The 17,160-nt window shown below is 38.8% G+C and overlaps 1 protein-coding gene across 1 annotated transcript; it reads left to right on the top strand.

Annotated features, from left to right (window-relative positions):
- Nucleotides 1-4,346: 4,346 nt before the first annotated feature.
- On the top strand, nucleotides 4,347-15,995 carry ears2 (glutamyl-tRNA synthetase 2, mitochondrial). The gene is made up of 10 exons (XM_085162277.1): nucleotides 4,347-4,777; nucleotides 7,290-7,445; nucleotides 8,354-8,543; nucleotides 9,166-9,316; nucleotides 9,602-9,923; nucleotides 10,007-10,115; nucleotides 10,982-11,135; nucleotides 11,414-11,544; nucleotides 11,630-11,765; nucleotides 15,273-15,995. Exons 1-10 carry the CDS (start codon nucleotides 4,594-4,596, stop codon nucleotides 15,369-15,371), a joined length of 1,632 nt encoding a protein of 543 aa, XP_085018403.1. The 5' UTR covers nucleotides 4,347-4,593; the 3' UTR covers nucleotides 15,372-15,995.
- The last annotated feature ends 1,165 nt before the right edge of the window (nucleotides 15,996-17,160 follow it).

Raw genomic sequence — 17,160 nt, 5'->3', positions numbered from 1 at the left:
ATGATATAACAGCAAATCAAATCAAAGCCAGATTTCTTACCAGATCACGTCTGTAGGTAGAGTTGTTCAGGTCTTGTAAATCTCTGTTAAACACTGTCTTCTGACACTGGAGGCACCGGCGCACGAGTGAAGGGTGTGTTCCCTGTTGACTGTGACACCGGTGATGATGGCTGAATCCTACCTGTTGCTCAAGAGGGCTGGCCCTTTTTCTTTTTTTGTAGGAGTGTATCATATTGTAATCAGAGCTTTTATGTAGATGACGGCAAGGAATCTGCTGCTTTGTGTGTGAATGTGTGTATAAAGTGGAGCAAGAGACATACAGCATAAAGTGATTTCTGAATAGCAGGTTGCACTTCCACTTTGTTTTTTGGATTTCTTTGCAATTTGGTGTAGACACCAAAATAAAGGCTGACTTTTTCCCAATGATGAAAAAGAGATTTTGTCTGTCTTCAGGCTTTCCTCTGTACATTTAGTAACTTTTGTCGTTCGCTCTGTAAAATCAAGATATCTACAGTAAATGCTGCGTCCAATAAGTTTGAAAACAAGTTATTTTGGGTTTTTAGAGGCTTCATTTGCCTTTTATCATAAACATGTACACAGCATAGCATGCACACGCAGATCCAGTTAAACTGGTTTGCTGCTCTGGCTGGAAAAAGAAATGAATACAGGTTTTATCAGAGGTAAGAGGATTCAGGAAACATGGCGTCTGACGGGTACAGTGAGAACATAAGTCAGAGTTATTTCACAATATGAAAAAGGAGAAGAAATCCTGGCATGTCTCCATTACCTTTTTTGGCTCACTATAATCAAGCCATTTTCACACACGCAACGCAACCCTGAACTATTTTTGATGTCACGCACCAGGTTCTTATTACAACGTGATGTCCAGATGTACTAATTTAAGCCGGTGAATTAACGGCGAGTGGTCGCGCTGCCTCTTACTGCCAACACTTTTTACTCACCTGAACTAACATTAGTTCATTATTAAGGACATGTGTGAACCTTTAGACAGCCTCACAAATCTGTCAGTTCATCTGTGAGTGACACATTCTTGTGCACTTCAACAAAAACAATACTAACTCACACTCGCTGGTGTATAACAAGTCTTATTGCTCCTGTTGAAGTTGACGGTTTGTTTATGCACATTGTCTGTTTTCAGTGTATCGTATTACATCTCTCTAGCTACTTATGAAAAGAACATGGCTACTGATATTCATGGCTGTTTGGGAGGCATTGGGCTATCTATTTGATGAATCACAGTCAGATGTTAGGTTTAATTAACACATTGCTTTCAGGTCATGTTCAGCTCTCCTGTAAGTTTCTTTTTTTCTTCCCATTTAACTTTCCCACTTGTCATAAATTCGAAGGTCCCAGATGCTATCTTGAACTTGTTTTTCTTGAACACAACAGACACGTGCATCATTTATGGTATGAATTCAACAAGCTTTCTTCAGAAAACCAGTGAGGGATAGAATGAGTTTTTCTGCTCCTTCTTTTGTCACAACATGGATATTTTCCATCCCATGATATGCTAACTTACTGCTCTAAACATTAGGTTATATGTAACCATATGAATGCTGATTAGCTTTTTGGTGAAACACATGAATTCATGCTATAAAGCCTCTCCTTCACTGCTGCCACAGACGTCAAGCATGACTGTCAGGACAGTGTTGAGCGTGGAGGGAATTAGACTTGGCAGCAGTCCCTCTACAGCAGGGTGTCGAACTCCAGGCCTCGAGCGCCGGTGTCCTGAAGGTTTTGCATATCACCCTGGGTCAACACACCTGAATCAAATGATTAGTTCATTACCAGATCTTGGAGAACTTCAAGACATGTTGAGGAGGTAATTTAGCCATTTGAATCAGCTGTATTGGATCAAGTACACATCTAAAACCTGCAGGACAACGGCCCTTGAGGTCTGGAGTTTGAATCAAGATCTGGTCAAGATGTGGATGGAGGTCAACATGAAACCGCTGCTGAAATCCATCACCAAGCACCTCTTGTCCTGTCTCAGCACCAGGAACTTCAGCTGCTCCACCTACCAGACTGTGTATGTCTCTTACTGTCTGCCCAAAGTGGATGTACATTTTGTTTACCTGTTCCTGTCGTCGACAAGGGTTACTGGTAAAGTGTCTTATATAAACAGCTGTGACTTACTTTAAACTAGAATTGACTGTCAGTGTGAAACCTGTTATGTTGCACAATCCTCTGAGGTTAACATTGAATCACTTTTTGCTAGTTTTGGTCAAGACTGGAAGCAGTTTCATGTTGTAATTTAACCTAATTTGGTCCTAATTTCTGATGCTGCTGCTGCAGGTCCAACATCTGCATCTCAAAGTACATCCATCCATGAATCATGACATTTGGTTGTGAGGACACAGGTTAACCATGAGATGTGGGATTGTGCGTCTCTTAGGTGTGACTAAGAGATCTGTTGTTGACCTACATCACCTGAGTGATCCCTCGGCATACGGCCTCATGATTACTCCCCAGCCGTTTCTCATCTGACTTACAGTGGTGTCCCCTGCTATCACTTTGTTTTGTTTGCTGGTTCGCTTCCCAGTGTTCCCAAGCTCTCTGTATCCTTGAGTTTTTTGATTCATTTTTCATCTGCCAAGCTTCCCCTGTGGTCTCCAGTAAGGACTCAGAAACATTTGTATTTACCCCAATGTTTCCATATTCAGACCCATTATCAGTCTTGATGCTTGTTTTCTTTAAACATAACTTAACTGGTGTTTAGATGTTTTAGAAATTAAGATATTCCTCCTCAGAGAAGCAGAAGCGCTACTAAATAAACCATATTTCAAAATAATAATGATAATGGAATAGACAGCAAACAACAGGGGTCCACGAACTCAAGAGAAATATTTATAAATGTCACTGTTACGTCACAAAGAGTCACTTCAAGTTAAATGATTTCACTGTTTGCTCAGTGTGGTCACCACGAGCTGGAAGGAGAGCAAATAAAATTGTATTGCGAAGATTTTGGCTCATGTAACAGTACATGAGTATTTGCTGAATGAATTAACAAAAAGTTTAATTTACTATTACTATTATTATTATTATTAGTATTATTATTATTATTATTATTAATAATATATTTCAGTATTTGTCAATATAACAAACTATATATAGGAGATGAGAGAAGGGTTTATTATATCAGCCAATATAATATAATGTTGCATGGAGCCTGTAAATTTCTCTGAAGTGTTTTGTTGTTGTCTTTTTTAATCTTTTGCAAAGAAAAAAAAGTGTTGGCATACAACAGAGGTGTAAACATAAGGCTCTGGACTGCAACTTAAGAAAATACCAGCAAATAGAAAAATGTTGCAAAAACACACAAAACACAAAGAAAGGCAATAATGTGGCAGCTGTGAAGAACTGCCCTCAGGCACGCTTAAAAGAACTGAGCATTTATCTGTGTTGTGGGGAAGAAAAAGATGCAGGTAATGTGTGTTTTAACTGCATGGTTCATTTAAAACTGTATATACATGTTTGGTATTAAGCTTTACTGTTAGTTCACTGTCCTATGCTCCCTCACAATATTGTCTCATCCAAATCATGTCACAGTTATGTTTTGTGAGTTTTCTTTTTTTGTATGTGTGCTTTTGTGGTGTTTTATTTTCTCTTTCTGATGTATTTTATGTGCTTCTGCAACTTTTTAAGTTGCAGTGCATTTGACCTTTCAGAATCGCCCAGAAAACACTTCAATCTGACCCAGACGACAGCTTTGGAAAATGTAAAGGCGGGAATCAATTTTACACATTCACATATATTTTCATAATCTTTACAGCTTGTCCTGATAAAGGAATCCCTTACAGCCATTCATATTACACCAGAAGTAAAGTTATACAGTAGATTTAATTAAATGACAGAAATGTTCCTGTTTTTTCATTATCTAATATAGATAGATTTTTGTTTTCATTTTTATTTATTTATTTTTATTATTATTTTCTAACAATACATCCACAGTAAAATAAATAAATGTGCAAATAAAGTAGGACATTTTCTGGTGATTAACAAAAATTGACCTACCAGAACTTTTTCTCTGATTTTACGTGTTTATTTCATACAATTTGGGCCAAGTTAATATTAAAGTGACCCACCATGTAAAATGAGTCTGACATCAGTAGAATAAGACAACCAAACAACCTGGATGCACGGGATAAAAGAAATATTATCTCAAGTATAAAAGCTACCGGCTCTTATTTCGTTTGGCATCCAAATGAAACGATATTGAATTATACACAGAGTCAGCTGTAGAGGGCAGTGCTGCCACCAGGAAACCTAAAGGAAGAAGCGAGCGCTCCTCCGACAGGCGGCGGTAAGCAGGTTTACGTCTGAAGGATTCGTTTCCGGTTTAGTTTCGACGAAGAAGAACGTAACCTACGTAATAAACACGGTTGAGCATTTGCACATGTGTGGACAAACTTTGTCTTTTTGCTACTGTTGTTAGTGTGTTGCTGTTTTTGTGCTTACTGCGGTTTTAGCAACATTCGTGGCTAACTGTGCCTAACCGCGGCCGGGTCAGCGCGCGAGGGAAAGCGTGAAAAACCCCGGAGGATGCTGCTCGTGTTCTCGTGACCTGTAATCATGTCGCGGTGGTTTAAAACCTGTACGCGGTCTTTTCTGCACAGTTTGGAGGTCCGCCGGGGGTTTCGCTGCCTCACGCCGGACGGAAACAAACAGACGGAGCTCCAGCTGCGTGCAGCAGGCGACAGGTGCTGCTCAACGGTGCAGGGGGAGGTGAGGGTCAGGTTTGCCCCCAGTCCCACAGGTAAGGTCCTTCGGTATCCTGCACGACCTGGCTGTAAACATGTGTCGCACTCATGTGTCACGGTAAATTTAGTTGAAAGAATTATGGAGAAAATAAACTGTCAACAGCCCCCAAAATCGTTTTAGATGGATATTTTTATGCTTCGGTTTTGTTCGTCTAACTTGTGGTCTGATTGCACCCATGGCTGTTTTTTGATACTTTCTTTTTATTGTTTTCTTTAAACATTATACAGGGAGATAGAGTGTAACAACAAAACAGAACATAAAAATATAAAATAATAAAATAAATTATTATTATTATTATTATTATTATTATTATTACAATTTGATCGTTTCTCATTATTAATGTGATGGTCTTTATCCTGTCGAGTTTATGTAATCAGTCCATTTCTCCCCCTTTCGATGGTATTGATCTTCCTGAGTCCTTATTTTGTAAGTCAGTTGTTCCATAATTTGTATTTCGTCTATAATATTGATCCATTCATCCTGAGATGGTGGGTCTGTCTTGTACCATTTCCTTGTGATTGCCTTTTTACCGACTGCAAGCATAATTTTCAATATGTTTCTATCTTCTTTCAACACATTTCCCGTAATGACACCAAGATATAATAATGTACAAGACTTAGATACAGCATAACCCAGAATTTTACCTATAACTAAATGAACATCTTCCCAAAATTTTGCGATCTTGGGACAGAACCAGAACACATGAGAGTGTGAATGAAGTGTGTTTGTTCCTAATTTGGGGTGATATAAAAAATCTAATTACATTTGTCCAGCAATGCAATCTCCAAACACGTGATGATGATGTTGTTGCCTGCTGTGTTTTCCAAATTTGTGACCATTCCTCATCAGATATGTTCACTCCCAACTCTCTGTGCCACAGTTTTACATACATTGTTGTACACCCTCTTGCCTCCATTATATGCTCGTAAATTGTAGAGATTATTCTAATTTTTTTTTTGCATTGTAGGCTTCAGCTATGGTTTTGATTATTGAATTTTTATCCAGATTTACACTACGTTTTACTTCTTTATTAAAAAGTCCCTAATCTGCAAATATCTATCGTGATCTTGATTGCTTAGATCATATTTTGTTTAATCTCCTGGAAGTTCATAAAATTCCCATCTTTAATTAGTGTACAAATTGCTGTTAATCCATTATATTATCATAGAACCAATAGAACCCTTATCATAAGCTGTCCATCGAAGCAGTCTGAGCTCTTTTTCCAGTTTGTATTTTTGTACCAGATTAAACCATATTTTAAGTGTAAACTGAGTGACTTAATTCAGCTGTTTAATTACACTCATTGCTTCTTCTGTCTCCCATAAGGCTTTGAATTTCTCTTCCTTGTACTGATTTTTCTAAATTCTTCCATTTGGCTTCATAATCATTGTCACACCAACAAATATATATATATATATATATATATATATATATATATATATATATATATATATATATATATATATACCTGATTTGTGCAGCATGAAAGTATGCCTAAAGGTTTGGAAGTGCCAAACCCTCCTTATCCTTTCTTATCTGTAGTGTTTCGAATTTGATTCTCAGTCTGTGACCGTTCCATATAAACTTGGAAAGGATTTTGTTCCATAATCTGAATTGTTTTTCATGTATGTCAATGGGCAGTGACTGAAAGAGGTAGAGAAGTCTGCTGTTTTTAGTTTTAGTGTTGATCTAGAGTTGTGTATGTACAACATATACATACATATACATCTATATACATCATTTTAGAGTTAAATCTTAATCAACAATAGTCCTGGTTATAACTGCCATATATTCAGTAGCTTTTGCATTTTTAATATCAGGTTATTTAAAACATGCTGCAGCTATTCTTTTCAATAAAAACACAATTTTCTATTTACTAAATGCTACACATGGGATATATCAGTGATTACTGACATAAATAAAGGAGTATTCATTAGAATTTATTTATATGATATGCAGTCTGAGTATTTTTCCATTTGTATACAGTGCTTGGTACTGTGGAGGACAAAAATATGTATATATGAATGTAATTTTCCACTTAAACTGACTTCAGTATTTTTATTTATTTCCATGTGTTAAAAATGTAGGTTGACAGTGACTCTGGCAAAAATGACGTGTGCGTGTGTGTGAAGTGTTTGCACTGCAAACCTAGACAAGGCAATAATAGGCAATAATACATGTTACATGGTGTTTGCTGGCATTCGTGCAAAGAAGCATGAATATGGTGCAGCGTAGACTTTGCGTGTTTTTTGCTTCAGCTTATGTCAGATAGTTTTGTTCAGCACAAAGCGTGAGTGCAGCTGCAAGTTTTGTCTGATGTAAGTCACAAGATTGATAACAATTAGGGTTTTTCTTGTGAAAGAGAGTAGTTTCACATGTAACATTAATGATGCATTTTCTGGTTCATTTTTAGTGTTTGGTGCTGTGTGTGTGCTGGCTCTCTCTCACACACACAACCTCCAAAACTGCAATCGGATGCTGTAACGATTTAATGCTTTGTTCTGCAGGCTTCCTACACCTCGGCGGACTTCGAACTGCTCTCTACAATTACATATTTGCAAAGAAGTATGGAGGTGTATTCATCCTACGGCTGGAGGACACGGATCAGAGCAGACTGGTACCAGGAGCAGCAGAGTCCATAGAGGACATGTTAGAGTGGGCTGGTAAGAGACACTAGTCCAGAAGGATTGACTCTGTAATACGTAGCTCTTTGTACACAATCATGACCACTTCATCTTTTCCATCTAATGTGGCTCCCTAGTGAAGAATCTACTTTCATCAGTACATAGAAAATGAACCTAAGATAACAACATAAGAAATAAGTAAACATTTCCTTTTATTTATCAGTCTGTACATATATCGAACATTTATATAATACGAGATATCTCTAAGATGTCTCTTGAAAAACACAAAGTCTGACACAAATATGGGCCGTGGTTCTCCATTTCTTTGTTTTTCAAAGTGACGTCGGTTTGTTAAAAGTTGTCTTTAGATCTGCTTTTTGGGTTCGGCTCAGTGAAAAGCACACTGTGCTTTCTTGAGGGTTTTATTAATATGAGGTAATGGCTGATGATGAACACAGAAGGAGGGATCAGTTGATCTGATGCTTACACAGAAACTACTGGCTGAATTTTGAATATTGTTGAAAAACTCAAGCGCATTAAACAGTTCTTACAGAACTGCTAACTGCGTTCTGTTTAAAACTGTGTTGAAAATTGATCTTGGTTGATCACATTTTTTAGACACCCTAAAGTGTCTTTTCTCAGGGGTTGATCTGCTGAATAACACTGGGTAAATGGATCAATGCAATCACTGCATTAAATCCTAATAGAGTCGATCCCCGTCTATTCGCAGTTCATGGATTTAATTCCAAATTATTCGCTGATTTATTATGGAAATTACAAACACAAAGATCCCGGGAAAATTAAAATAGGCAGTTCTAAGCGTTTTTAGAGGGGGTCTCAAGGTTTTGAGGGCAGGTGTGGTCCCTAACCCCCACAAATACCGGGGATTGACTTTAAAAGCGTTTGGCTAAGTTGTTGCTACCATCTAAGCTGAATCTTTCACACAGGTATACCTCCAGATGAAAGTCCACGTCGAGGTGGCCCGACAGGTCCATACCTGCAGTCTCAGAGACTCGACCTCTACAATCAGACAGCCCGGCAGCTTGTTGACAGTGATCACGCTTACTACTGTTTCTGCAGCTCTCAGAGACTGGAGCTGCTCAAAAAAGAGGCATTAAGGTCGGGGCAGACCCCAAGGTAATTCAGAACCCAAATCAGTAAAAAACTTTATATTACCCACTTTTTTTTTTTTTTTTTTTAATGTATCATCTTCAAACTTCAGACAGTACACTTCACAGCAATATACTAGGCCATGGGGGACCTGAGTAACATGTTGGCTAAGGATTTAACCTTGACCTTCATCGTTAGTGCCAAGGTCAAAGTTGGCCCTGAAAAAATTCAAGAAATATATGATATGAAAGGGTCAGGAGAAAACTGACAGCAAACCTTTTATTTTTTCAGTAAGACGCCACGCTACGACGACACAACAACACCATAAAGTTTCACACAATCAAACACTGCATGAATATATCTTAAAATCTAGTTTGTTTGTTTTTTACAGCTTGTAGAAGCCAAAGATTTCAGACAATTCTGCTCCAATCATGTGGGTAAAAATAATAAAGAGATAATACATTTTCTTTTGTAAGGCTTCAAGGTCGTAGGTCAAAGATCGGACAGGTTTTAAAGCAGGCTGACGTCAGTATGTTGTATTAAAAATATCATAAAACATTAAGGTTTTAGTGAAGCCCTTGGCCTTCGGGGGGAGTTGCGCTCAGTGCTTTCGTTTGTCAAGGTTCTGACAATGTTTGCATCTCTCCAGGTATGACAACAGGTGTCGTCACCTGCGGGCCGACCAGGTCCAGGAGAAGCTGGCTCAGGGAGCCTCATATGTGATCAGGTTTCGTCTGGAAGAGGGCGTTGAGCCTTTTCAGGATCTGATCTTTGGATGGAATTGGCATGAGGTTGCACAGGTTGGGCTTTTCACTGGGCTTCATGCTAAACGTGTAACCATGTCTAATAAAGCTAACGTTTTTGTTGTTAATGTTTGACTATAAATATTCTTGCTTGATTGAAATAAATTTAAAATTTCTTGAGGTTCAGATTGTAACTGTGCTTTTAAAACAAGCGTAGTCCATATAATGAGCTGTTAACAGTGGTACCTGAATGCAAAAACCTGCCTTTAGTTTTCAGTCTATCTGCCAGATTTCTTCTGGCTCCTCCCGCTTTTAAACACATCCTCTGTCATTTTCTTTTAGGTGGAGGGGGATCCCGTGGTGATAAAAGCAGATGGTTTCCCCACCTATCACCTCGCCAACATTGTAGATGATCATTACATGAAGGTCAGCCATGTCCTGCGGGGTTCAGAGTGGCTGATCTCCACCTCCAAACATCTCCTCATGTACCGGGCTCTTGGATGGCAGCCGCCCACGTTCGGACATCTGCCGCTGCTGATGAACAAAGACGGCAGTAAACTGTCAAAGAGGCAGGGGGACATATTCATCGAAACATTCAAGAGAGACGGAGTCCTGCCAGAGGCTCTGTTGGATACAACAACCAACTGTGGATCTGGATTCAACAGTGAGTGATGGGAGACTCTGCAAAACTGTGACTATAAACAGTGATCATTATGTCAAAGTCCAACGTCTTGTGTTTCCATATAGCTAATCGAATGGGAAGAAGGATAGATGAACTGATTTCTGAGTTTAACCCTTCAAAGATCACGACTCACTCTGCTTTGTTAGACCTCGAGAAGCTGCCAGAGTTCAACAGGTGAGTCAGAACTTCACTTTAAGCTTATACGTCCTGGTTTTATTGCCTACGTTCTGTTTATTTAGGCCTTATTTCATTTTTTAAAGCAAAAGACGAAAGATGCATTATGTCTGTTCATTCTTTAGTCTGTTGAAGTGATCGCGTTCTATCATACAGACGTGAGTCACTCTTACTTTCACATGATACTGACTGAATGAGCCACAGAACTATGTACTCGGTACTCTGAGAGTGCATCAGTGCAGATTTTTCATACTTGCCAAGTTCTTGATCTTTGATAATTAAAGATGCGGCATCCTGGACTGGTTCTTATACAGTTGTTTTCATATTTTTACTGCAGTGAACATGAGCCTGTTCATGAAGACCGGCTTTGAGGCTTCAGTACTGTTAGTTTGGCCAGTGTGAGACCATGAGACACAGACTGAAAGGAGTCGTCTAAAACCCAGTGCTTTTTTTTTTTCTTTTCATTTTATTGCCAACAAATGTCCCAACAAAAAACTTTTGCCTTTAATGAGCAATTCAAGATACAGAACAGCCTAATTCAGACTTCCTCTGGTGATGCATAAATGTTTCCAACTGCAATTTTAACGCAGTGTAGATTTCTTTCTACTGGAATTCATTCCTGCTGATTGCTTTAGTTTAAGCTGTCTAGAGTTTGAAATGTCTGAATCGAGCGCATCACAGTGAAGCTCAATGGATCTTTGCTTAACTCAAGAACAAAACAAACAAAATGTCACCTTGTTGTTAATCCAAAGTGTCTGTTTTTATGTGGAACATGAGGAAGTCTTATTAAAAAGAAGAGATGAAAAGGAATGTATAAATACATATTCGTTTTAAGAGGTAAATGAAACTCTCTGTGATTATGACAGACTTCACCTGCAGCAGCGAATTGAAGATGAGCAGCAGTGTGATTTGCTGATACAAGATCTGCGGGAGCAAATCTATCAGGCCTACGCAGAACAGATCCAGGATAAGGATGTGCTGCACGAGGATTACATCAGGCGGGTTCTGCGTCTCCGTAAGGTAACCATGACTTTACTCTGGTTTAACTCTGTTTTCCTCTGCTAATTAAAAGGTTCTTGGCCTTTTTAGTGAATATTTAAATTGTATAGACCTTATAGTGACTGTAGTGCATTTGTGTGTATTCCTATCATTTGATTTCTGGTATGTTGAGGATATGAAACCAGCTGTTGTCAGTTGTTGATCTGTAGTTAAATACTGTCCTACACTGGTGTGGCTTCTAGTGTGATGTCCAAACAGTGTGCACTATTATGGAAACAATCCTCTTCTCTCTTTAACAGGGTCACATATCCTTCCTGAAGGAGCTTGTAAGTCCCACTTACTCTTACTTGTGGGTGCGTCCTTCCTTTTCCAGCCAGGAGGTGGCATCACTCACTGGAGAGGGCCAGCACATTGCTTCATTAGTGCTGAAGTGTGTACAGCCTGTTTCATTCATCTTTCATTTTACAGTTTCAGTCTCTCAATGTGACTTTAAACAATTGAATTTGTGCTTTTAGGCTGATAGAAGAGCAAAGCGATGAGCTTTCGGTGGATCGACTCGGTAAAGACTTGAAAGCTGTGGCTAAGCAGGTTAAAGCCACCAAGTACAGGGAGGTGATGAAGCTGTTACGTCTGGTTCTCAGCGGTCAGCAGGTACCCAGCCTCGTCCTGTAGAGTGTTTTCATGACAGATAGTGCGAACTCTGTTTTTCATCTTATACACTACCTGCATATGTGGTTGCAAAGCAAAAACAAATATATACACTGCTTAAAATATAAAGGAACACTTTTTAATCAGAGTACAAGATCAAGTCAGTTCTTCTTAAGTAGCAGTGGGGGTTGTTAATCAGTTTCAGCTGAACAACAGGTTCACTAGAGAGGCAACAATGAGACAAGCTTCAAAACGGGAATGGTTTTACAGGTGGAGGACACTGACATTTTTCCCTCCTCATCTTTTCTGGCTTCTTTTTGACTAGTTTTGCATTTGGCTAGGGTCAGTGTCACTTCTAATATCATATCTTCTAATATCTGAGCTATAAAATGATCTCCAGCAGGCCACTGGTGTGAATGTCTCGAACCAAACAATCACAAACTGACTTCTTGAGGGTGGCCGAGGGCCCAACATCTTTTAGTGAGCCCTGTTCTCACTGCTGAGCACTGTAAAGCATGTTTGGCATTTACCATAGAGTATTAGAACTGCTTTTAATAGATGAGAGCATTGGACAGACGTGAAAGGGTCTGGGGACGCCGTGGAGGAAATTATGCTGCCTGTAACTAGATCAGGGCGATATGACCAAAAATATTTTTCACAATATACATTTGAAAATTTGCGATAACAATATAACTGACGATATAATTGACACTAGACAAAATACTTTACAACTCCACAACTTTATTAGTGCAAAAAATCCCATCAATGTGTTTTCACTTAAACAAGCAGCTGTTTTTTATGTGCACTAAAGTTATATATAAATGTAACAGTGCAAATTCCTTGCTGACAGTTTAACCAAAAGGCATTTCCAGTGGAAATTGACCAACATATCCTCAGCATAACCATGTATAATATCCACAAAACTTAAAAAGAGGTTATAAACACACAATACGGTAATATTATGTTGAAGCACAGTACGTATCACTCCGCGAGGCTCCTGCCTACGATAGCCGTAATGCTCCGACAATCCATCAAGCGGTGCGGCTTCGTAGCTTAGCAAAGTCGTACTAAAACATTTGACAGATTTTCGAGTGCCGTGTACGACATAAAATCGTTTTGAGGTCAGTAAACACAACCAGAATTCATACATAAGGCCCATTGGATTATAAGGGGCACTGTCGATTTTCAGAAAAATCAAAGGATTGATTTTAAGTGTGTCGTATTTTCCAAACAACACTGTAATAACGACGGCCCGCTAGCATGCTCTATCAAAAATAGTGCTTTGTTGTGTATCTGACGGACGAAAGCTAAACCAGTTCCACACCACTGAAGTTGCAGCATTTTACAAACCAATTCTGGTTCATCAGTTTCATTTAACGATCCACTTTTGCTCTTCTCATTCTGCGTCGCCGCCATGTGCTTATGTAAACATAAGCACTGCGCATGCGCGTTTTACCCATATTCTATTGTGATATTTCATTTTCCTATCGTTGCCCAAAATTACACCGGTATTACCGTGAACGGTATGATATAGCCCAGCCCTACCTGTAACATCGTTCAGCCTGACTGGTTTGGTGGTGGGTCAGTGATGGTCTGGCGAGGCATATCCATAGAGGGACACACACACCTCTATAGGCTAAGCAACAGCACCCCTTCCGTTAAGTATCGGAATGAAATCCTTGGAGCCACTCAGACCCTACGCTGGCCTCATGTAGTGAATGTATGTAGGCAGTTTCTGGAGGATAAAGGAACGAATACCACTGGTCTCCACATTCACCTGAAGTAAATCCAACAGAGCACCTTTGGGACATTATGTTTGGCTCCAATCTAAGCTACCAGACTGTCCAGGAGCTCAAATGAACAAGGTCCAGATCTGGGAGGAGATCGCCATAAGGATATCAACTTCAATCTTTAGGAGCGTCCGCCGACATTGTCAGCCATGCATAGCAGCACGTGGGGGCCAAACAAACTACTGAGTGTCCTTCTGAGTTGCTACAATGCAATTTAAGCAGAATGGAGTAGCCTGCTGCATTATTTTTTACACTTTGATTTCTTGTGTGTAATTGAATTCAATGATCTGTAAGGTGATAATTTTCATTTCCAACAAACAATGTGCCATCTTTCATTCCTAAAATGTTACCCAGTCTATAGTCATTATGTGTTTTCAAAGTGTTCCTTTTAATTTTTTAAGCAGTGTATAAATAAAGTCCTATCACCTTCTAAATGAGCTGCAGACGTTTTATCAAATATCACTTGTCGCCATTTGAGTTGAACTCTGTCAGAACTGGAAACCACAAGTTTAAAAATGAGTCAGGTGTAGGGGTAATGTGCGCTGCAGCTTGTCTGAAAAAGAACACACGGAAATGTGCAAAATCTGTGAAGTAAAGCTAGTTCTGAATTACTATAGTGCTCGTCTTTTCTCAAACTTGTCTCCCAATGGGTTCTAAAAAGTCAATAAGTATTTGTAGTAGTTAAAATAGAAGTCCACAAGTGTGGTTTCATTGCTGCTAGTTTTCACTCAAAAGTTATTAGTGGCTAAAGTCATTCTTGAAGCAGAGGTGGTCATTAATTCAGTGGCGACAGTTCAACTCTGACCCCAACTACATTTAATTGATGTTTTGACCTTTTCTTGCAAAGTCATCCAGTTCCCATACTGATCACAAGACTTTGTTAATGGAAGTTCCTGCAATGATGTAATACTGTTTTGTTTTTTTTTCCAGCGTCAGATACAGACTGCAGTCTTTAATGAAGAGTTGTAGATACAAGATTTCTGTTATAGCAGTTAAAAAAATAACAAACATATTTTAAAAAAGCTTAATAATTTCATAATAAATATAACAATTATATGTTCTTTCCTCCAAGAGCTTTTATTCTGCACGTGTCTTATTGTAGCTGCCGGCCTGACTCTTCCTATCTGAAAGGTTTCATATAGATGCCCATATTTGGCAGAAGTAGAGACACACACACACACCTGCATGTTAATGAGGTTGTGAGGTCTGTGGTTAAATTAATCAAGCAAAGATCAGCGTTTGTTGTTTTGATCTTTACTTTAGAGGTCACGTTTGCTCGTCCTTAAGAACACCATGTGCTTTAGAGTAGTTACAGATAAGTAGCATAATACGAGGAACTTAAAATGATGTCCATCGGTCATTTTTAAAGATCACTTTCGTTTCTGTAGTCTCATTTCTAAAATTGTGTTTGTCAAACTGCAGATCAGCAGATTCAATCATGTCTAGCTGCTGAAATCAGAAAAATACTCATAGCACGTGCCATATGTTCATTTCCTTATGTGAAATGAACTCAACTGAACTCCACAATACCGTTTTTGAAAGGTGGCGGTAATGACAAACAGTCGTCTACTTAGTCGCCACGTTGGGCCTGCTTACTTGGTGAGGGCAGGCATGAAGAAAGAGGAAGCTGTTTCTTGATTGTGTTTCACACAGGATGCTGGCTGGGTTGATTGTGTCAACTTTTCTGACCCCTGATCCTCTCTTCCCCTCTGACCTGCAGCAAGGTCCCAGTGTTGCTGAGATGATGGTGTCTCTGGGCTCTGCAGAGATCAGCCATCGATTCCAGAAACTTCTGCTGCTTTCAAACGAAACAGATTAACGACCAAACTACCCGCCACTACATCACCTCACAGTCACCTCGCTAACTGATGGAAGCCTGAAGAAAACAGCTGCTGCTGGACTGGTTGGCCTGAATGTTGATCTCACACATGGTGATTCTGCCACCTTTAAAATAAACTGAATGCCAATTAATACTCGAAATATTAGAAAAAGGTGCTGAGAATTTTATGCACTCACACTGTGTTATGCAGTAATGTGAGACCTTACACCTGTTGCTGTGCTCACACATGGATGGGAAGTACCTTGATATTTCCATGCAAATATCAAGGTACTTTACTGAAGAAATTCTAATGAACTGGTCCACAGATGTACAGTCACAAGTGTTACAACTTCAAGGGCAGATGTAAAAGATGAAGATGAAAACTTCAATAAATAAATACCCCAAAGACCGATAGATAAATATATTTAAATTTAATACAGAGTTTCTGCTCAGTTGTTCTCCTGGCAGTTAACAGCTTTTTGATTGTGACATAATATATTCTTTTATTATATTCTTTTCTGTTTTATAAATGATGTAAGACTTGTGTAATTAAATCATTTAATTTAACTACTTTTCAAAATGTTTTTGTTTATGAAAGATGGCTTACAAAAATTCTAGGGTAAACATTTTGAAATCACATTCTGAAGTACTTCTACTTCCCTTTATTTTTATATTATTGAGTATTTATTTACTCCACTACACTAGTGTGATAACTGACATTTATAATGCTGTTATATAGAATAACAGGCAGTGAAATAATGCTTCTGCTTCTATAATCCTGTGACATCACAGGGTTGACTGATGTGTGAAGTACCTTCAGCCCTTTTAAAGTGAAATCTTGTAGCAGAGTGACCTTTTGTTATCATGAACCCTCTTTCACTTCTGAGCTTTATAAAAAAAAAATAAATAAAATATAGGTGAATATTACCTGACATGACAAAAAATTTAAAAATTACACTGTTATTATTAAACAAAGAGAAAATGCAGAAGCAGCATGTGAAAAACTGAGCACATGCCATCATTGGGTAGTTCTTGTAGAACCACCTTTAGCAGCAATAATTTGAAGTCATTGTTCATTTTATGACTATTAATTTTTCATTTGTTGTGAAGGATTTACTTTTGTTTTTTTGTTTTGTTTTTTTAATCACATTGCTTCAGTTCATTGAGGTTTTTGGGACATTTTTTATGTTATGCATTGTTCCCACCACAACATTTCAATACGGCTGAGGTTTGGACTCTGGGCCATTGCAACAGCTTGAGTCTTTTCTTTTTCAGATGTAGAGTTGTTGCTGTGTTTGTGATCATTGTCCTGTTGCTTGAGCCTGTTTGGGTCAAGCTTTAGCTGTTGTACAGCATATTTGGCTCTAGAATACTTTGGTATGCAGAGGAGTTTATGGTCGACTCAGTGACTGCAAAACAAGCCCAAATCATCACACCTCCACCACTGTGCTTGACAGTGTTTGGTTTTCTAAAAGCATAATGCTGTGCATTATAGCCGCACATCTCCACTCTGCTCTAATCTGTTCAAAGGACATTTTTCCAGAAGTCTTTCGTGGGTCAGATGCAAATTTGGATCTGAACAGTCTGTACTGTCATGAACTTTAACATTGGGACTCATTTAGCATGTTTATAGAGTCTGAAACAAAAGACTCTCTTAAACGCTCCTTTTGTGAATGATCTTTCTCAGTGTAGATACACCCCTGAATACTTTTACAGAGGTCCTCACATTTGCTAGTGATCAATTAGTCTTTGACTTTTTTGGTATAGGGAGGGTTAAATAGTGAGATAC

This window comes from Neolamprologus multifasciatus, chromosome 6 (assembly GCF_963576455.1).
Source record: "Neolamprologus multifasciatus chromosome 6, fNeoMul1.2, whole genome shotgun sequence".
Taxonomy (NCBI): domain Eukaryota; kingdom Metazoa; phylum Chordata; class Actinopteri; order Cichliformes; family Cichlidae; genus Neolamprologus; species Neolamprologus multifasciatus.
This window is presented reverse-complemented; position numbering and strand designations above follow the sequence as displayed.